The 21943-nt window shown below is 40.7% G+C and overlaps 1 protein-coding gene across 2 annotated transcripts in view; it reads left to right on the top strand.

Annotated features, from left to right (window-relative positions):
* Nucleotides 1-19518, top strand: part of ZNF106 (zinc finger protein 106) — a 27855-nt gene extending 8337 nt beyond the window's left edge. The window contains exons 5-22 of one of the 2 annotated variants that reach the window (XM_010138288.1): nucleotides 1-491; nucleotides 1264-1888; nucleotides 2779-2848; nucleotides 4160-4314; nucleotides 4409-4469; nucleotides 4784-5125; nucleotides 8624-9398; nucleotides 9777-9829; nucleotides 10322-10467; nucleotides 10774-10908; nucleotides 12051-12167; nucleotides 12993-13184; nucleotides 14261-14323; nucleotides 15206-15325; nucleotides 15786-15857; nucleotides 17352-17423; nucleotides 18058-18204; nucleotides 19203-19518. The exon at nucleotides 1-491 is cut by the window's left edge and continues 1 nt beyond it. In XM_010138288.1, coding sequence (XP_010136590.1) covers nucleotides 1-491; nucleotides 1264-1888; nucleotides 2779-2848; nucleotides 4160-4314; nucleotides 4409-4469; nucleotides 4784-5125; nucleotides 8624-9398; nucleotides 9777-9829; nucleotides 10322-10467; nucleotides 10774-10908; nucleotides 12051-12167; nucleotides 12993-13184; nucleotides 14261-14323; nucleotides 15206-15325; nucleotides 15786-15857; nucleotides 17352-17423; nucleotides 18058-18204; nucleotides 19203-19259 — 3693 coding nt within the window. In that variant the 3' untranslated portion in view covers nucleotides 19260-19518. The remainder of the gene's footprint in view (nucleotides 492-1263; nucleotides 1889-2778; nucleotides 2849-4159; nucleotides 4315-4408; nucleotides 4470-4783; nucleotides 5126-8623; nucleotides 9399-9776; nucleotides 9830-10321; nucleotides 10468-10773; nucleotides 10909-12050; nucleotides 12168-12992; nucleotides 13185-14260; nucleotides 14324-15205; nucleotides 15326-15785; nucleotides 15858-17351; nucleotides 17424-18057; nucleotides 18205-19202) is intronic. The other variant, XM_010138289.1, reaches the window with a different exon arrangement.
* The last annotated feature ends 2425 nt before the right edge of the window (nucleotides 19519-21943 follow it).

Below are 21943 nucleotides of genomic sequence, written 5' to 3'. Positions count from 1 at the left end.
AAAGAGTGTATGTTTCAGATGGAATCCACAGTTTCTCCATCAAGTGGTCAGGACCATTTGCATGAGGATTTGAAAATCTCTTCACAGGATGGAGAAGGGGATGAAGAGCATGTCAAGTCACATGCTCACTTTGAAATGGAAGGTTTTGAAAATCCTTCAGATCATGAGCTGCAAAAAGGAGGAAGCCAGTCACTAGGTCTCCTTCTTCCTGATTTAAGCAAACTTGGCCTCCCTGCCTCTCTGCAAAGAGACCTGACAAGACACATTAGTTTGAAGAGCAAAGTTGGGACACATCTTCCAGAGCCAAATCTCAATAACGCACGGCGCATTCGGAACGTGAGCGGCCATCGGAGAAGTGAGACTGAGAAGGAGTCAGGGCTTAAACCCACTCTCAGGCAGATTCTTAGTGCTTCCCGGCGAAATGTAAACTGGGATCAAGTTATCCAGCAGGTAACGAAGAAGAAACAGGAACTTGGCAAAGGTTTACCAAGGTTGGTAGCTTTCAGATCTGACCATGCCTCTCTGTGTTCGTGTTGAGGGGCGAGGGTTGTTTTTCTGCGAGTCTGAATTGAATTCTAGAATCCTAAAACTAAGACTTCAGAATGAGGCTCTCTCTACCACAATCTTTTCCATATATAAATAATTCAGAGTTTTTGTGATTGCTTGCTGCTGTAGGTGTCTATCCATAGATAAGTAACAATAGGCTGCTGCTCAGAAAAGATTCTGATCAGTTCTTAATCGCTTTATCTGAATATGCACACCAGCAATATATTTGCTTTTCAAGTTCCAGTAAGTGGAAGAATGTAAAAATACAATTAGGATGTGAACAATGCTGTGACGGTTGCTTATTTCTTCATTTATTCAGGACTACAAGAAATGCTTGCCTTGCTGCAGGCAGAGTAAATGCTCCCTCTCCACGTGTTAATCTTTTAATCTGATATGCAGTTGGGTTTTGTATTTAGAGGAAGCAATTATATAATACTTTACTTCTGAAACTTTCTTTAAACCTTGAAAAGATGTTGATTTACTTATTCCAGTCTTCGTTTGGAACAATTATAACACGTGGAAACCATGCTGTCAGTTCTAATTTTGTGATACAGACAAGATGGTCCAGATGGAAGAGACAGAAAGCACAGAATACCAGTGTAATGAGTTTCCAAATCGTTTAAAGCAGTATGTGCATTTGGGGAAGGGGGAGGATTTTTTCTAGATTCAGCTGGCTCGTTACACATGTATTTGTTTTTCTTTTAATCTTTTTTAAAGGTTTGGCATAGAAATGGTACCTCTTGTTCAAAATGAGCAAGAGGGTGTAGAACTGGGTGAAGAATCTGATCTGTCTACTCTGGAAGGATTCCAGCGGGAAGGGATTTCCTTACCAGTACCTGGCTCGGTGAGAAAACGTAGCTTTTCAGAAAGCAGTGTCATTGCAGACAGAAATCCTTCTGCTTATAGCTTCTTCAGTGAACAAGCCAAAATAAAAGAAAGTGGGCAAAGACAAGCAATTGCAGCCAGCCACTCACATCATATAACATCTGGGTATGAGCCAAGCGCTGACATTGAGGATGATTTGAAACAGGAGATACCTTCTCTTCCTTTGTCACCGTTTTTATCTGAAAGAACTGAGACTACTGGAAGGAGACACAGCCTACAGGCCACCTCCGAGGTCACGGGCCTCCCGAAACAAGACCAGGAGAACCCAGAGAAGAGAACGCCTCTTCTTGAAAAACAAAATGTACTAGAAAACTCAGAAGAAAATTGTCCAGCTTCAAATAATGCTTCACTTCTTACAGTGTCTAGTAACATAGACGCAGCTACAGACAGCAGCTGCACATCTGGTACTGAGCAGAATGACAGCCAAGGAATTGGAAAGAAACGAAGAGCAACTGGAGTAAGTGTGCAATTTTCTTCAGTTTTTGTGTGCTAAAAATGTTTTTTCCCTGTCAGTGGTCATTCAGCCTTGGAGTGATCTCTCCAAGGAGGACTTTCTCCTTTTGGTTGTCTTGTAAATTGGTAGCCTCAAACTAATTTGCTTGTTTGACTTAATTTTCTTAAAGTATCTTTTCCATTTCTGCCTTCCTAGTGCAGGACTTCTGTTTAATCTTTTTTAATTAGTAGGAAAGGCACATGCTCTTTAATTTTGATTTGGTATCTGGCATGCTATGCTGGTAAACCAGAGCTATTACAATATTTCCTTGGAAGTACTTGGTGTGGTAGCTAAGATCTTGGTGTTTCAAAAATTAAATGGAAGCTAGGTTGTAGTAGAAATTCATTTTCCTTAGGTGTTACTGGTTTTATCAACAAGCAAGGAAAGACACCCCCTTTACAAAATTACAATACTTAGAATTATATCCTTAAATCTGAATTTGTTTTACTGTCTTGGACTTACCCAAAAGGTGTGGGGGGGGGAAGTTTCTGATCAAAATGGTTTTACAGAAAGCAATAATTGTAATTTTTCACTGATCTATTCCTCTAGACCTTCAGCTAAAACTGTAGAGCAGAAAATCTGGCCCAAGTGTAGTCTTAAATAGTTGAGCAATTAGAAAGCTGCCAGCTTGTTTAATATTTTTTCCTAGTTGGAATGAAAACATGGCACTCACTTTGTTGCCCTGCCTCTTTTAAAGGCAGAGGGAGGGATGAGTTATATGTGAATGTTCAAAATTAATTGTGTATTCTTCTCTGTAAGTAGAAGTAACAGTAGAAAAGACAGTGGATGTTTGACTTTTTGATTTAGACAAAATTGCCCTTGTAACTTTTGTTAATAAATGATTTTACTTGCAGGAGGGATCTTCTCCTGAAATCCCTAGCCTAGAAAGAAAGAATAAGAGGAGAAAAATCAAAGGTAGAAAAGGTGAGTGAGTATCATACATATGTGCATCTGATATAGAGGTTATAAATTAGAAAGCATCATTCCCTTCTAATTCAGCCGTGCAGCCTTCCATTTCTACTTCTGAGTGGTTTCACCAGAAAAATTGTACGCTACGTAACTTGGGCTATGTTATGTTTTTTACATCTCCAGCAATATTTATTTTTTGACCCCTTCTTCCCTGTCCTTAGCGGAAATGAATGTGGAATGCCTCACTCCTTCCTGCTCCTGACCAAAGAAAACTCCTGTTCTGTCATTAGACAGGTCTTTCTCAAACATGCCTAACACTTCCACGTGGCCGTGTATCAAAATAAATCACCCGTGTTTAGGCAAAATGTTTTCCTGGGGAACTGAGTCACTGCGGCACCATCTGGGAGTTCTGGAGTCCAGAAGATAGCTTCCAAATGTTCCGTTTATCTTAATATAAATAAATAATAATAATAATAGTTGTTTGGAATGTAGGGCAATTTAAAGATCTTCTTGTGGGAACTAATATGCAACTACTTGTAAAGGTGGGAGGTTTTATGAGCCTCTGTCTTCAATGGCTGCTGTCTGTTGTTTGACTTAATAAAATCTCTCTTTTCCATTACTTTGCTGCAGCATCATCGTTATCATAGTAAGTCTACTAAAGGCAACTATAACCTGAATGAAACTAACCAGAGCTCAAAGTGAAGCTTAATTTGCTTGGAGAATCTCTGTAGTGCCAGAGGACTTTAGATAAAATACCATAAGAGGATCTTTTATGGAGTACAATGCTTTAGAAAGTCTTTCTCAAGAGACTGTGAACATGAATCTCATGGCCGAAAATCATCCTGTATAGTAAATGATTTTTTTATCATTGGGTTCTTTTTCTCTTAAGCTGCCTTTCCTTGGCTTCTGGATTAACTGAATAGCATAAATCTTGTTGAGCTTAAATTTGCCTTTGCTTTTTTGGTTACATTAACGGGAACTGTGTATTCGTACTTCATGTACGTGGGCGCTTCGAGGAAATATCTTTGTGAAAGAGAATGTGAAAGACTTTGTTCAACTAAACTAAATCAGTACTGGCAAAGCTATGACAGAACTAGAGTCAAGACAGGTCCCATAAAGAGGAACACTTGATTTTACTCTTTTTTTCGTGTAGACATAGCTAGTCCTGTGCATAGATAATTCCTTTTCAGCTGCTTGGATGGCTACCGATGCTCGACCTAGTTTATGTGACACTTGCATTCTGAGGTGGTAGTCTTTATTGAGATCTCAATGTATTTTAATGTATTGTCAAGTACAATTGCACTCTACATTTTGTTTCTTACTCAGAACGCTCTCAAGTGGACCAGTTGTTGGCTATTTCGCTGAGGGAGGAAGAGTTAAGCAAGTCCCTGCATAGCGTGGACAGCAGTCTCCTGCAGGCTAGGGCTGCTCTGCAAGCTGCTTATGTTGAGGTTCAGCGGTTCCTTGTGTTAAAGCAACAGGTAACAGCGTGCTTTTGAGACTGTCTGAACTATAAGTTAGCAGCCTGAAAAACTGCCGTAAGTAGGACTGATTTAAACTACAACTGTTTTGCAGATAACCATGGAAATGAGTACACTGAGAAGTCAGAGAATCCAGATCTTGCAGGGACTACAAGGTACAAGATACCATAAAACTACAACAGTGGAATGCTGACTCTCTCATATTCTTCGAACTTGTGAAAGTTGCTTTTAACTTGAATTCACTCATTTAAAATGTGCAATAAAATTGTAGGCTTTCAGTATCGAAGTCTTTATTGTTCAAGTGTGATCTGTTGTCTTTGGTAGTGCCATCTAGTGGCTTTTTTAGAAATTTTTCTCTTTCTGCGTGTCCACGAGAAATGAGGTCTTGGCACACTAAATTTTATTGTAAAATGTGAACATCTTTTTTCTGTATTTTTTCTTCTTTTTTCCTCTCCTGTTTTGCTATTAGGAACATATGAACCTTCTGAACTTTCAGAGCCACTTTCCTGCAGTGTCTTAAGTGAGAAGAGAAGTAGCAAATCTCAGATGGCAGCTGATTTAATTCCTGCAGGCTCCTTCCTCCCCCTTTTGGACCCTTTGTCATCTTCTGTACCTCCACTGGGAGCTTCTGTTCCTGTAAATATGCTGTCACCATTCCAGTCTTCTGGCATCACACCTGCTGCTCCTCCTGATTCCTCAGTACAAGTTAAACGGGAACCTGTGTCTCCAAAAGGCTCAGAAGAAAATGTGAATTCTGTACTCCAGAGCTCTCCATGTGCTTCACGAGCAGAAGAGGTAGAGCAGAGTGATGGTATGTGGGGCTTCTTTTTGTTTTAAGAGAACTAGCTTTAAGGAATTTTTTTTTTTCCTGGAAGATTTTAAGTTGGCTGTCAAACCTGCCGCCTGTTGTGTGGGCGGTAACGCCCATTAACCTGAGTAGGACTTTGTTAACTTCGTAGCCTTCGAAACTGGGACCTTCTTTACAACACATCCACGTGGATTCCGCTTTTCTGAAAATTGTGAAGCACATACAAACGGTAGTCATATGCCCCTACAAGTTTCTAGTTTTACTTAAAAATAGAACAAACATGAATTTGAAGGTTACATCCTCTTAATTTACTTAAAAATAAAACTTTAAACTTCCCCTATAGTTTTGTCTTCTACTCTTCATCATTTAGTAGGCATTGGTAGCTGAAAATCTGCCTACAAAGGAGAAACACGTGCCTGGAGATAATTTTTTAAAAATTAAGACCAACCCTGTGTTTGTGCTGGATAAGCACAGAGAGTATCATTTAGGATGTTAAAAATAACAATCTATCTTTTCTCTCACTCCAGTTCTCTAAATCCTGCTGGTCTGCAGATGCTTATTCAAAGTTCATGTGATCTTACTTGTGATTTCATTAAATGATTTACTGTAAGAAGGGTGTTAGGCACAATTCGCTCTTAAGGGGAGTGAGAGTGAGAAGGGAAGGGCTGTCAGTGAAGGTATATGTTCATCATTGTCTGGAGGAGAAACCACTAAATTAACTGAGCTACTAATGGGAGAGCTACTGCTTCAGGAAAATGAGACCTTAATGGCTATAGCTGAAATTCCTAACTCTTAATTTAGACAGTTTAAAACTCCTAAAACTCACATCTGTGGTCAAAGGCTTAAATGCTAGTTGTACTCTCTACTGAAACTTTCTACTGTGACTGAAGGTACAAACTGAAGATTAAAAGCTCAATCACCCTTTTCTTTCCTAAGCCTGTGAAGTCAAGCAGGGTGACTCTAATGACAGTTGTTTGTCTGCCATGATGATGTCACTGTCCCGAACTGTTATCTTAGATAATTCGAGATGAAGATCCTTGTTTAATGTAAATAGAGCCAACACAGGTTTTTTTCCCCTTCAGCTGAAGTAGAAAATACTATTGGAAAAAGCCTTTCTGTTACACTTTTGTAAGTGTGTTTTTTGCTCAAGCCCAAGATAAGTTGGCTGCATTGAAGCTTAGACTTCTGTAAATACAAGAATTCAAAGGTTTTTACCTTTTTGCAGTTTGCTTCAGATGTGGAATTCTGTATAGTGTTCTTTGTGCTTTTTTTCAGTCATCATTGCATTTCCTCTAATCCACTCTGTTACAGCACATTAATGTAGTATTGTGAGTTTTGCTTCGTCCCTTTTTGGAGGGTTTGACAGGGATTATGAAGCTCTGGGGGTGCATGCTAAAGCAAACTCCAGGGGAAGAATCAGTTTTTGTGTTTGCACTATGAAGACTCAGCTTGTAAGAAGCCGCTTCTTTTCCTTTGCTTTCTCATTTTTATCAGCATGTGCCATTCTATTATGTTTAACCATCAGTATAGAGAGGTGCATTTTTCTTAACGCTAAGAGTTGGAAAATTCAGAATAAAGATTTAGTGATCACTAGCTGCAGTGGCCTGAAGTGACTTGATACATGTCTGTGCAGGCACAGCAGAAGCTGAAGATGTTTTTATAAAGATGAGTCTTCACTGTATAGCCATATTTATTACTTAATTACTTTACAAATGTCTTTGTCACATTAAACATATTTGTCAGTTTCCTACAAAACTTATTTTTGACATATTAAAAGCAAGACTTTTTTTGTGTTTGTCACATTAGCGTGGTTTTGGTATTGGTCAGCTTCTGTATGTGCTACAGTTAAAATTGGTGTCTGCTGTTAATGAATTTGGTACTTTGGGGGGAAAATCAGCATTTACCTGTTTACAGGTAAACTCTGTAATTTGGGGGAAGAGGAATTCTCTCTGAGGGCAGACTGTCTGCTGTCTGGGATTTGTACGTCTGCCTTTCAGCTTCTCTACGAGGTCAGCTCGGCCTTGCTTTGAAGGAGCTGATTGCATTTGGTTTCCCCTGACTACCAGTAATCTCTCCCGCTTGCGGAACTGAGTGATTCTGTATTCTTGCACTGTCACGATGATTCCTGCTTCCTTTTTTAGCATCTGCAGTACTCCCAGTGCTGAGAATTAGTAACTTTTGGTTTTAGAAATTTCAATGTAAGTTGCCAGTTACCCTTGTTTCCTTGTTTGATTTGGTTTTAAGGGACCAAGTTCCTTCCCTTCTCCTTCCTGTGGGAAATGAGGGATGCACAATGTTAGATGTGTGTTCAGAATTTGTGGGCTTTCTTCCCAATATAATTCAACACCGTAACTGTTCAAACCTCATCTAAGCATTCATTTCTTCTGTACTGGGAGTTTTCTAACAGGTTGCAGCTATGTATGACAGTTATGGGTCAGGGGAAAACCAGCTTTCCATTTATTTACTTTAAATACAATATAGCCTATGCTATTGGCAAGTTCTAGTTTTGTCTTGGAACTTTCTGGGAATCTGAGGAATGCGTGGGGCAAGATGTCACATTTTAAGCTGTCTCTAGTTGGATGTGTAATTCCAAAGCATTAAATTTGTACTGTGATGTGTTAAACAGTCCAGCAGCTTTGTTTAACTTGCTGGTTTCCAAGAGACTGAAGCAGGAAAGTGTTTCAAATGCTGCGAGTTTCCCATTTGCATTGTGGTGAACTTGATACATCCTATTTTAGACTGTAGTTATTGCAAATACAACCGGGGAATTTTAGGGTGTGGGAAACACAGCTGTGAGGTGCTGCTTGTGCCCTTAGCCTGTCTTGGTTGAGAGGTTGGATTAAATTGTTCATATTAGCTTCAAATCAAAATGAGGGAGAATGTGTTTGCACCATCATTTAGTCCACCACAGATGAACTAACAAAGCTTTCCTGGATGGCTTGCAGCGTTGCCATTCCCAGGGTAGAAGGTACGATGCTGTAGAGTGGTTTAATCATGACTTATCTACCTTCAGTTAGGTCCAAGGGACTTGGTAGAAATAACTAATGCAGATGGGGTAAGCGTGGGGTCTTCAAACTGTGTCACTGAGCAGCTGAGACATATTTGTCATGCATTGGTTAATTCCAGTCCTACAGCAGCAGTGGCAGCTGATAAGGCAGCGCACAGGGAAGAGTGGTAGCATATTAAGCAAACAATGTAGGATTCTCCAAAGGTTGTCTGTCAGAACTTTAAAAGCATATAGTCAGACGGCAACTTAAATTATGTGCCCCATTCCTTTGCTTCTGAGTACACAAGTAAACATTTTATTCCCCATCTAAGGTTTTTAAAGGCTGGATAGCTGACTGAAGTAGCAGATCTGCTTGTGCACATAGCTTTCAATATGTAGGAATGTGCACTTTACATGCACAATTAAGTATAAACAGAAAAATCAAGGAAAGCAGTTTTGCATAATATTTATTGCTATACAGATGGTATATAACACTAATCTGTTTTCTTCTGAAGAGACCAACCAGAAAACTTCAGTGTATCCAGTTATCACCACAACCATATCCCTATCGGAACTGGCAGCTTGTTTTCATCACACTAATCAAGATGTTCACAAACCTGCTGCGGACAGGGAAGAAGCTGGATCTCCTGAGACCCCTTCTACTCATGCACTGTCTGTTTTTAGCAAGAGAGAAGCAAATGATACAGTGACTGAAAGCTTTTTACTGGATCAGTGTAGCACTTCTCTTCCGAAGCATTCAGTTCTTCTAGAAATGCCAATGGATAAACCCCCCAACTCGCCAGCAGAACCATCTGAGCAGATGGCAGCTGCTGTACTCCTAGGAGAAAAAGGAAACAGGAGGAGGAGGAGGTTAAGAAAGAAGAAAACTCTGAGGGCAGCGCACGTGCCAGAGAACAGTGATACAGAACAGGATATAATTGACTGTAAGCCTGTCCGGAAGGTCAAAGGTGGAAAGGCTCCTAAAGAAGAAAAAGTTACTACATCCACTCGTCCAAGACAGGAGGATGGAGCTACTACTCAAACAGCAAGAAACAAAGATGAGAATGACAGTGATGCTTCTCTGGAACTAGTGGAAGTTCCAGCACCCCAGTGTGAAGTGGTTGATGTTGGTTCATTGGAGTCAGGAGATGAGAAACCAGACAGCCCGTCAAAGAGGGATTCACGCAGCTCTGTGGATCAAGCCAACCCAGAGGCCTCTTGCTCTGGTTATGATGAAGTGAGCTCTACCAGTGAGATTGGCACAAATTATAGGGATGATGGGAAAAGAAGGTGAGATTATTGTAGATATCTCAACAGTAAAAGCATTATGTGATATTCATAAGAGGCTTCTCTCTCCTTTTTTTTTCCTATTCAGAAAGTCTTACAATATCAGTGACTTTTAGTTTCATTCACGAGTGAAATAAGAGGGAAAATGCAAATCGTGTTTGCTTTTTTGGTCCAACAAATTAATGTGTCTTGTTACCTACTCATTTCTGCAATACAAGAACAGAGCTGCCCTCCACAGAAGGTTTGGTTTTGAGCTTACCTGTCGCAGCCTATTTTTTACTAAGTGCAGGGTCTTATTCTGGAGTATTACTTACACCAGTATTTTGTTTGAAAATGAATATGCAAAGTCCGATATCGCTGCTCTTTATTTCTGTGTTCTAGTGTGGCTGAGACGCAGACTTCCATATCATCACTAAGAGGATCAAAGAACTCAGGTATATCTTCTAAGCTTTTCTTCTGATACTTTGCGTATAGGATCTTGCAGAGCTTTGACTCAAGTCTCTATCAAACGGCTTCCGTAGGGGAATTCTGCTCTGGAGATAAAATCCTGCACTGAATACTGAAGTGGGAAGTGATGCATAGTCACGTCATCTGGCACTGAACGCTGTGTGCCTTGACACTTCTAGATCCCCCTGCCCCCTCCCACGTGAACACTTCTCCACAGTCTCCATAGAGCTGTAGGGCAAACAATAACACTATCCTTTTGCTATTTTAAAGATCTTTCTGGATTAAACATAATGTATAGGTCTTTCTGGGATTTTACATTGCCTCTGCCACTTACAGGCTCCAGCTGGGACCCACAATGAAATCTGACTTTACGGTGCTGAGCCCACAAAATAGTTCTGCTGTTTGGAAATACAAACAACAGTAGCGTGTTTGCCTGAGTGCGTTCCCATAATGAAAGTACCTGTGTCTCTGTCCTACAGAAGTTTCTTCAGAGCCAGGTGAGGATGAAGAACCTACAGAAGGAAACTTTGAAGGACACCTGGCTGCAGTGAACGCTATTCAGATCTTTGGGAATTTGTTGTATACCTGCTCAGCAGACAAAACTGTTTGTGCCTACAATCTGGTTGTAAGTTAAGGCTGTGGGAATGTTGTCACTATTGTAGTCACAAGGTTGCAGTTCCGTTTTTGTAACGCCTTGCTATGTAACTAAAGAAGCGGCTGCTTTCCCAAGCCTAATTTTTCTTACGCTATTCTTTTCTTCAAACCTCTCTTCTCACCCTCCCCAACCCCTTCTCCCTATGAGAGGGATAAGGGCAGATAGGTTGTGCTGTGATCCTGCTTTTGTTGGCTGTCCTGCCGCACTCTGTCAGGTGCAGATCCCAGGAGGCTTTATGGGCCTTTATGTTGACAGACCCTATGCTTTCCTTTTTAGAGCAGGAAGTGTGTGGCTGTCTTTGAAGGACATACTTCAAAAGTGAATTGCCTCCTGGTCACTCAGACAAATGGGAAGAATGCCGCACTCTACACTGGCTCAAGCGACCACACTATCAACTGTTATGATATCAAGGTACTCAAATTCTGTGGTGTTTAACACATACTGCATTTTTATGGAAGTGTTTCTTCGCAAATTTAAATGAAAAAAGCCTTTTAAACCCATATGAGCTGGATGTGAACCCCACTTCATACCTCATTAGAGTGGAGCAGGAAAAAAAAACTCAGAAAAAACCAGCAACCCGTTAAGTGATTTACTACCCTAATCCTTTGACTACCTTGTCAGCCTCATGGGATTCCAAAAGTTGGGAGCACCAGAACAGCATCATGGAATCCTGAATGCTGGGAACACCAAAGTGCAGGGTGGTTGTCTGACCACGAATATCGTATTTATCTTGTGGTATTTCTGACTTCGTGGCTTATGGAAGGCATTGCTTCCTTCACAGAGCAGCTACAGAGAGATCAGGGAGAGTGTATTCTTCTGAAGGCAGGTGGCTCTGCAAACTAAGACTTCCTGAAGCTGAATTTTTAAGGATAAATGAGAGAACCAGCCTATGGCTTGAAGGATTAGAAAGCAAAAACCTGCTTCAGGGGATAAAGTGCCAGATGTTTTGTTAAGCTGATGATTCATGGCACTTCCCTGTGGAGAACTTCATGGGGATTTCTCGAACTCAAGCATGTAACAAGGTGCATCTATCTGTCCATATCTAACCTGTAGTCTAAACATATATACATTGTGGCAACTTGTTGTGATATTTGGCACCCGACCTCTGCCGTCGAGGGTCATTTATACACTTTCTCTAATGCAGAGGATGCAAAAATGGCACTTTATTACGTAATGAACAGGGTTATATAATCTCCCAAGAAGCCTCGCCCATCGTGGGTGGTTACTGCATTCCTGTAACGTAAGCACGTAAGCATGTAATCTTCCGACCGCCCACACTGCCACCCAGTGTTCTGCAACAATACATTAGAGGTTGTGACTAGATAAAGCTTTTAGGGTTATAGCCGATTGCTGAAGTACAGTCAAGCGTCAGAGATGGGAGTGAGCTGATTAAAACCAGGAGCAAACTGCTGTGTGACACCAGACTTCCAGGTTTTCTCAGCTTTGGTTCAAAAATTGCAGCTTGTAGGTGAAAATCATCATTCACTTCAGGCTTTTTTCCCTTAATTGTTCTAAGTTAATTAAAAGCTTTAAATACTTCTTCCTATTGCCAGACCAAAGAGTGCGTGGAGCAGTTTAAATTGGAAGATCGAGTGCTCTGTTTGCACAGTAGATGGCGGATCCTTTATGCAGGCCTTGCCAATGGCAATGTGGTTACTTTCAGCATAAAGGTTAGTTTGTTTAAAGATTGGCACCTAAAAGCCTGCTGTGTTGCTGTTTCTTTCCCCTTTGTGTTCCTTTCCGTTCTTTCTCTTGAGCGGTAAATGTGTTCGTACTTAAAGTATTTTGGTATGAATGGTCACCGTTGGCCCTCTTTGGTCCTTTGTTTTGTCGGTGCGATGAAGCTTTCCCATCTCCCTTTCTCTTAGCTGCAGTGTGCTGTTTTTCCTTAAGCTTCCACCTTGCCTACCAACCATGTCATGAGAGTTTTCTGACACAGCTGATTTTGTGAATCCTCCTTTCTTGCCCATCAAAGTAGTGTGAGAGGCTTTAACGAGTCACTAGTCTGCCTGCTCCATTTGCAGTTACAGACGACACTCATTCACGTGTTTTCTTTGGAAAGAGACTTAATCATTAGACCTCATGATATTTAAAAGTGAATAAAAATCATTATTTAAATTATTTTTCTGATTATTCTTTTCGTGGATCCTAGACTAATTTCTGAAATCTATCCTTACATGTTTATCTTGTTTTACATTTTTTATAAAACTATATCCTTTTATTGTTCTCACTCGGAAGGTGGATTTACTGGACCTTTACTAAATAAAGAAATATTTCTTTAAAGACAGAAAATTGAAGCCTAGCATAAGGAGTTATTTCCTTGATTTGCAAAGTTAGTTGTTAAGATGCAACTCTTACCGCTACTGAAATGGTGTGTTACTAAACTGAAAACAGATGCTGTAACACGTACACACAAAAGGATCACATTCAGTGGTCTAGGCAGTGTCACAGCAAAGTTTTTAATTCTTAAACACCAATTTTTCCTTCCCTGACAGAGCAACAAGCAGGTCGATACCTTTGAATGCCATGGCCCTAGAGCAGTGAGCTGTCTAGCCACAGCTCAGGAAGGAGCACGCAAGTTGTTGGTAGTGGGCTCCTATGACTGCACCATCAGCGTGCGAGATGCACGCAACGGGCTGCTCCTCAGGACCCTGGAAGGTCACAGCAAGACCATACTCTGCATGAAGGCAAGTGTCTCCGAAATAGGTCTTTGACAAAGAATGGTTAAAGTGGTGTGGTTTTTTTCTTTTTCTTCCTCATCTAGTAGTGAGCACATTGTGGTAGGAAATAGAAAATTTGTCTATTTTAGAAGATAAAAACCAGGTAGTTTGGTAGGAATTGTCTCTGGCTGGCTGCCAATCTCACATTCCCAGTAAAAGAGTTGGGGGGGTGTGCGTGGTTTATTTAATGTTGTTAGACGATTCAGTGAATCTAGTAATTTGAGTTTGCCAATAGAGTGAAAGTTGGGGAAAAGACGAAGCTAGTTTTCATGTGCCCTGATTGTGCAAAGCTCAGAGGAAACTGGAAGAAATGTAGACTACAGAGGAGTTTTAACAGAAGAATCGCTAATACTTATTTGCAGCTTTCTGGCTCCTGAGGTTACAAGCCAGAACATAGGCTTGTCTGACTGCTTTGCTGTGACCACTAAGGTGTAACACATAGGGGATGACTTCCATAAATGGTATTTGTCACTCTAGAAATGATGGAGCAGCAGCAGAGCCTTTTTTGCCCTGTGGACTGTACTAGTCCTGCTCGCGTGGCAGCATACTGCGGTCCCTTCTTGATCCATGATGGATCTGCTAAGCTTTCTTGCTAGTATTTGTCCAGAGCACTGTCTTTCTTACGTGACTGGAATGTAAGTACACAGCGCATCCAATATTTCCAGCAAACAATGGGCTTTACTGTGCGTGTGCAGAGCAGCATTCTGCATTCAGCTCGCTTGGTCTCTGACCCGCTGCTGAGCTGTCCCCGAGCATAGTCCATAGGCAGGAGAAGTTAGCCTGGTGGGCTGCCAGTTAACAGCTTCTGATGTAAATTGTGAAGTGTCGAAAGCCATCATCAGGATCGCGTGGTACGTTGTCTAGCTCTTTTGTAAAGAACGCAGTGCATAGGCTCTTTTTTTTTCATACTCTGTTGGTTTTAAGACTGAATTTAGGAAATACTAGCATACAACTTTAAACTGAACAGCATCTTAATGTTTTGCTTACCCATTTCCGTATGTTACAAAAATAAAACTATGCTTTTTTTTTTTTCTTTTGGTAAGGTTGTGAATGATCTGGTATTCAGTGGGTCCAGTGATCAGTCTGTCCATGCCCACAACATTCATGTAAGTCTCATGTATAAAGTTAGAATGACTTTTGCTATTAAGGCAGTGAATCCCTGTGCTATAAAGTCAGTATTTCCAGAAATTTTGACTGACTGGTGGGGCCGATTGCTTCCAGAAAAGGAAGTCGTGTGATTTGGATAATGTGACCATGCATTATTGCTAATTCAGGAGGCAAGCACAGTAGACAGAAACGTGCTGACTCCTGGAATATGAGATGCAATGCCTTTTTATCTGTGGATCCTGCTTTTGCAAGTACTACTACAAACATGCTGATAATGCAAAACGGTTTCGGAGCAAAGCCATGGGAGATACTCTGATGAGGGAAGAGTATCTTTACTACGGGAAAAACTTGAACACAGTGTTCCAATCTAGCTGGTTCAAAAGACATGATATTCCTGTGAATGCTTGGTCTTCAGGCTGCTGCGCTCTTCCTCTTTTACACCACCTTTCCCAGGTGCTAGCAGAAGCTTTCATGTAGCCTTGCAATAAGTTAGATTAAGAAACTGTGTATTTAGCTAAATTTGCTCACTGATCCTTATGGCTACATAAATACTGCTAGTACTAGTAGGACAGTACTTATAGCAGGATAGGCAGGAATATGTCTACTCTTTCCATCGTAAGTTACGCTTTTCCTAGTAGCGTGCGTTTCTGTTGTACTGTAATGGCTCTGTGTTAGCAAGGGCTCTGTGGGATATAACACAGGCAAAGAAAAATATTTGATCTTAATCTAGAAGTGCTCTCACAAAACATGGAAGACTAGTGAAGAAGTGAGCAGTGAGCATTGAAGCTAGCTACCCTACCTAGATTGGGTAAAACTGGTTTGTTCTGTTTTTAAAAAAAACAGACCAAACACCTGTTTGACTTTGGTTTTTTTTGACGCAGACTGGAGAGCTGGTACGGATCTATAAAGGCCATAACCATGCAGTAACGGTTGTGAATATTCTTGGGAAAGTGATGGTGACCGCATGTCTGGATAAATTTGTTCGTGTTTATGAACTACAGGTAAGACAGTAGATGGTTACTAATGACATTTTCCTAACGTTAATTAATTATTTTGAAGTCAAATAGAAGTCATCTTTGTGCCTACTCGTCCCTGGCCCATCACCCTTCTTCTTGTCATTCAGAATATATAGTTGTCTCACCAACCAGAATACATGGGTTTTAAAGAATAACCTAAACCATTTCATTCGAACCTGGGTTATCCTGAGACAATGACAGCTCAGAAAAGTGGGGAAACGTTAGTTTTGTCTGCTGGAAGACCAAGTGCTTAGTTGGACAGAAAGACTCACAGAAGTACCGCAGGCAAAAGCGAGTTTTCGTGGTGACTATGAAGTTTGGAATCTACCAGAGGAGCTGAGTTGCTACCCAGGGAACTGCTCATAGAAGCGCTGTCATTTGCATGTCTGTGAAAAATGGCTGTTAACTGTCATGCTCTTAAATGTCTGCTTCTGTTTCTTTCAAGTCCCATGACCGATTGCAAGTCTATGGAGGCCACACGGATATGATCATGTGTATGACCATCCATAAGAGCATGGTAACTTCCTTCTTTTCACTGGTCTCGTAGAGGAGGTTGTAATTTCCACAGGCATATACAAGACAGTTTTACTTTTTCAGATAACGAAATCAAGCTGCTGTCTGACTAAGAAAACCTTGGAAAGCCAAGAAATCAAGTTTCTGTAACAACTTTGTATTTACGTAATATTATTGTCTGGGGAAGAATTACCTTCTAGCTTACTGTAGTCCTAAAACAATAGTTCTGTTTACAGTGATGATTGTGATGAAGAGTCTAGAAATGGTAAAGTATTCCCTCTTTTCAAGCATCAATCCTGTTTGACTTGTGCTCAAGAGAGTCACACAGATGCTAGAGAAAAATTTCACCCATGCTCAAACCTGTAGTACTCTCTGATAGAACCGAAAGAAAGATACGCAGTTGATTTAGGTGCGGGGATTTCTTCACGCATCTCCCTGCAAGGTAGGCTTCAGAAGCATTTCTGGAGCTGGAACACTCATTAAAAGCACTTATTTGCCTACGTGTATGGGAATTTGTCTGCAAACTTCCTTTCAGATCGTAAAATAAGAGGTATAGTAATGATCTGTAACGACAGAAGAATCAAGTCTGACAGAACCGATCTCTTACTAGTTGGAACACACACTGCCCAAGCTTCACTTCTCATGTAAGTGAAGCGGCGCACTGAGTTCACTCAGGCTTTGCGCTTAGTCTGAGGCTTGAGCTGTGCCCCAGCCGTAGTCTGTTCCGGGCACTCTCAAATCAAAGCGTTCAGGTGAGAAGCTCAGTGATGAGCTGAGAGTGCAGTTGGCTGTAGGAATCTCAGCGGTGAAGCGCAGTCTCTTACACACAGCAGACTGGCTGTTACAGCCTCCTGACAAATTTCCAAGAGACAAAAGGACTTGGACAAAAATAACAAATGAAATGAAATATTCAGTTTGCAGAGTTTTCTGAATTATGCGAGGACCTTTCCAACGATGATATTTTTCATGGGATTACAAGTGTCTGACACACTTTTCTTTCCAAAGGACAATTTTGTGTAGAGCATGTGCCTAACAAAGGTGGGTTTTAAGATTTCATTTTTTCTGCCTTTTCAGGATCTGCATCAGTCTTTTCTTTCTGAAATTCTGATGTTTTTTCTCACCTTTCCATTCCACCCTTTTTTGATATACATGTAACTGGTTAAGTCCAGAAAATGTATTCATTTACACTTAATATTTTTTTTCACTTCAGGGGACAGTAATGTTCTATTTTCAGTTTTTCTGAACTTTTACACACGTGACAATCTCAATGATGGAACTTATGGAAACATTTCTTATTCATTAGTGGGTTTTTGTAAACTATGAGTGCCAATTTTAAAAGAATTAGGTTAGACCCAGTTTTTAAAATTTAGAAGCCTTGCATGCTGGTATTTCATTTTTTGCTTAATATACTCTACACTGAAGCCTCTTCCAAAATTTTACTACTTTTTTTTTTTTCTATTATTGCCACCTTGCTTATGCATTAATGTTTCTTTCACAGATCTACACCGGATGCTACGACGGCAGTGTCAGAGCTGTGAGGCTTAATCTGATGCAGAATTATCGTTGCTGGGTATGAGCAAAATGTTTTAAACCTTCCTTTGTTATGGTTTTTAGACTAATTTTCTGGGGGTGGTCACTACCCAGTCTTTGATAGCCTGACCTTTAATCTATTATAATTCAATAATATTTTTTAAAATGAGTACGTACTTTTAAAAGTATGTAAGTATATATCCCTAGTTCTGTTTTCATGGTCTTTAGTATATGTGTACTTTGAGTCAATTTGATAGCAGCATAGTAAATTATTTTTCTTTCTGGCAGTTTTTAGGTAGGGACATGTAACTGTTTAAACCCCAAACTTCTACCAAGTGACACAGAAAAGCTGATTTTCTCTGCTAAATAAGTTTAACTACTTTCCCAACGACTCTGTCTTGGGTAGGCTTAAATCTTGTAAAGGCTTAGTTCCTCTCTTCCTCGTGCGATTCTCGATGATGGTCTAGGCTTGGCTAGAGGCAGAAATACTCTCTGTGAAGGTGTAATTAAAGTAATAGAGACCACTGAGAACGGGAACGGAATACGAAGATTAAAAATTAACAGGATGTGTTAATGTGAACGGTTGGGGTAGAATATTGTGAAGTCGCAAGAGGAAAAGCATTCGATAAAATTCTTTTTCCCTGGCTTATTCTGGTCTGTTTTTTTTCTACCAGTGGCATGGATGTTCACTGATCTTTGGAGTTGTGGACCATCTGAAACAACACTTGCTAACTGACCACACCAACCCAAATTTTCAGACTCTAAAATGTCGTTGGAAGAACTGTGATGCTTTCTTTACTTCCAGGAAAGGTTCCAAGCAGGTTTGTGGCTGAACTAATGTGGTTGTATTAGGTAGTATGAAGTACTTTATATCACCACAATCGTGGGACTTCATGCTATTTCCCTTAAAAAGGGCTAAATTCTTCTAGTCTTGACAGGCTTACCTGCGTACAGTTACAGTCATACGAGGCTGGTAGTGGTCAAGTCAACCGGTGACAGATGAAGAGTGCAGCTAAGTGGGATAACTTGAGATATGGTCAATTTAAAACAGATTAATTCTAAAATATTACATGGAAATGCTAAAAATGTTGAAATATTAGAAGAAATTCTGATGACTACACTCAAGATGTTATTAAGGTTTTTGTAGAAAAAATTATTTCTAAGATGAAGAAATGTCGATCTTGAAACAGATTTTTGTCCTTTTAATTTTTATGCATCGCTACCCCCCTTCGTTGCTGTGGATAGTTGTGCTATTTATTTTCACATGGAATTGGTTTTGCTAACAATCTTGAAATAAGCAGTGCATAAATTTCTGAGTAAATGTTAGCACTGATGGGGGAAAAAACCGAAGAAGGCCTAAGAATTGGATTAAATGATGTGGAAAGGGTGAGGGGTTTGGGTGGAAGGAGGATTGTTACCTAAGGACTGATTGGTAGAATCCACATTTTACTTCTCGGCACTACAAGACCACATTCCTATCAAATGCTTTTCAGAATGTGCAACGGCAGGAGGTTTCTTGGAGAAGTAAACCAGAAGCAGAATCCTTAATTTCTCTTCAAGCACTGGCTTTGGGTGTGACGTGTTTATTTGATACGCTCTTGCAGTCAGGAGGAAGCTGGGGTTTATTTGCCCTGAATCATGTGCTATGTGAGATACGTGATACATGTGATTTAATAGTTTGGCATTGATTTGTTTTATTTTTAAATTATATTATCTAGAATGTCACTTTCACTGAGGCATCAACAATCTTTTGGCAAGTTTTTTTTGAGAGGTTTTTTTCATTATTTATTTTTAACTGATTTCTCTGGTTCTTTTCTAGGATGCTGTAGGACATATTGAAAGACACGCTGAGGATGACAGCAGGATTGACTCCTGAAGCTTTTCACCTCCCACATTGGGAAGTAATTTTATATGTCAGAATTATTCCAAATAACGTCAACTTCTTCCTTCAGTCTTTCCTCTTTTCCCACTTGGAACGCAAAAATGGAGTGGGGCTGCAGCGCCTTGCTGCAGAGACTGCAGGTTGTGTTGTTCTCTGTAGAAATAAGGCTGGGCAGTTAAGAGGTGGCCCAAAGGGAGGGTTCTTGCAAGTCTGTAATTCATTGACAGATAAGAATATTTCCTCTTCTTGTCTGCCTTGCGTTTTTTGTTGTTTGGGAGGGGTTTTTTGTTTGTTCTTAAGAAGCATAGTCTGAGAGTCTTTGGTAAGTTCGGAGGGGGGTTGAGATCTGGTGTTTGCAAGCTCAACGTGAAGCCTGTTAAGTGTCTAAGACACGTCTGTTTTTATGTTGTATTCAATTTTTTTAGCTGATTTTAATAAAATTCTTGCACACCAGAATATCACAAATTCTAACAGGGTAACCTGAATATACAGTGTACGTTTTAACTTTCTTCATGAAAAGAAAAGGTATTTTATGGAGAACTGGAATAAATTAATTTTTTTTTAATATTAATCGTAACTTATTTTTTATTCCTTGTATAAAAATTGCTATAACTGACACAGTATATACAGAGACAGACTGCCCTAAATACTGTACCTCCTGAGGTGTTCTGTGTATTTGGAGGAGTGCAGTTGTTTCTGGAGAGGAATGCCAGTAGCAGCGGAACAGCCAGAACGTGGCTCCACTCACGTGCGTTGCAATCTTAGTCTGTTTAAATTTGGGTCCTTATGTACAGGCAGGAAGGAAGCGGGTCAGGTTTTGTCTTAGTTAAACAGCATAACCACCGCTAATAGCGTAACGTGTGGCACGATAGCAGGACCACGACAGCAAGACAGCAGGACCACTGCTGTCTGCATACAGCACCGCGGCTGGATTCCTGATTTCATCTGGAATCTTGGTGACTGAGCGTGGCAGACCCGTGTCTTTGTGGCACAGCAGACTAGGAGAAATGCAAAGGCAGTGCCTGTCTAAGAGCACCCCCTGAGGCAGAGTTTGGTTTCTGTTTGAACTGGCTTAATTGGTTTGGTCTGTATCGAGTTCACAAAAACTCAACTGGAAAGAATTGAGTGGGATTTTCAGGGATTTTAAAGTCTGAAGTTCTCAAGCAGAAGCTGAAGTTACAAAACGCACATTGCATGTAAAAGTCTTGTTTCTACTGGTGCAGAGAAGGTGCCGTGCAGAGGGGGAAGACTGTTTCTACTTGTCAGGATTCCTCTGCAGGTAGAAAACTTACCTACTTGCATTTGCAATCCTCTCTCCCGTAACGAGCACCACCTTAGCCAATAGCTCTCTGAAACAGTGAGACTAATCTTTGCGTTCGCTTTTGTCTAACTTGCTGCTCAGGATAAAAAGAAGCGGTCGTTTCCCAAACTAACAAAGTCAAGACAGCCCAGTGTCAAAACCGAGCTACGTGTAAATGAATTCGGCGCTTTTCAAACAGACGGAATGTACTGGTTTTTTTCTGGGCTTCTCTTTCGCCACTACTTTGAGGCTTGGTATGCCCACCACAGACCAAATACACTTCAGAGCCTCCTGCTTGGGATATCAAGAGGCCTTTCTAGGCCAAGAAAGTGAATGACAAAAGCCTGTGAACGTTCCACTGTCATCAGATGAAGGAACTTCCGGGCCATCTCTGAAGCCCGAGGTTTTCCTATTAGCAGACAAGCACGATTTCTCGGTGCTTACCTGACATTGATGACTCTTTGTGAGAGACAGGAATAAAACAGGAATGAGATGCAGTAGCATCCTACTTCAAAGACATGGGAACTCTGCGGTTCCAGTGCTTTTGTGGTGATTTTGGGGTTTTTTTTTATTAAGGTGTTTGTGGACAGGAAAAACCCTCAATATGTGGCTCAGACCCCAGGCTGTTTTGAGGGTGGTTTTGGTTTGGTTTGGGGGGGGGGGGGGGGGGGGGGGTTGTGGTTTTTGGGTTTTTTTTTTTTTTTTTTCTTTGGTCAGTGCCATCGATCTGGCTGGAAGTGATCTGGAGAGTGGCTAGGATTTGAAGCCTGGCAGAAGGTTTTAGGTTTTTTTCTTTCTTTCTTTCTGTGGTCTGTGAATGAAGCAATTCAAGAGAGAATCAAGTTCAGGAAAATCTGCGAGCAGGGTAAATGTTTTCTGGTGCAGGCTGTATTGCCTGAAAGTCTCCAGGACTGTTTGGTTTTTTTTCATGACCTAAAAGCAGAGAACTGCACAACACTTAAACCATTTCCAGATTTACTGGGATTTGGGGGTTTTTTTGATCCACAATGAGGGAGCATGAAAAGTGTGGTATAAACAATGTGAACGTCCCAGCTGTCCTTCATGGCCTGTGCTTGAGGTGAAGGTGTGGAGGCTCGTGTCCTGAGGACGAGCATGTCGAGTGATTGTAGTCTTCTGAAATATGGCGTGTGAGAGTAGGTTTTGTTACTTCTTTGTGATTCTTCACGTTCTTTCAGCCTTTTTCAGGAAGGTGTGAAGATCTTTCTCACTAGGTATTGCAACAACACAGTTATTGTACTTTATTTGCATTCCTGATTGCTTGTTGGGTTTATCTTCTCTAGTTGGTGGAAACAAACTTCCTTTTCTTGTAGCCCGTGATATTTCCTTATCTGTCCTTGAATACAGTGCTCGTGAAAAG

The sequence above is a fragment of the Buceros rhinoceros genome, unplaced genomic scaffold (assembly GCF_000710305.1).
Source record: "Buceros rhinoceros silvestris isolate BGI_N320 unplaced genomic scaffold, ASM71030v1 scaffold44386, whole genome shotgun sequence".
NCBI lineage: Eukaryota > Metazoa > Chordata > Aves > Bucerotiformes > Bucerotidae > Buceros > Buceros rhinoceros.
Note: the sequence above shows the minus strand (reverse complement) of the source record. Positions and strands in the feature narration are given on the sequence as shown.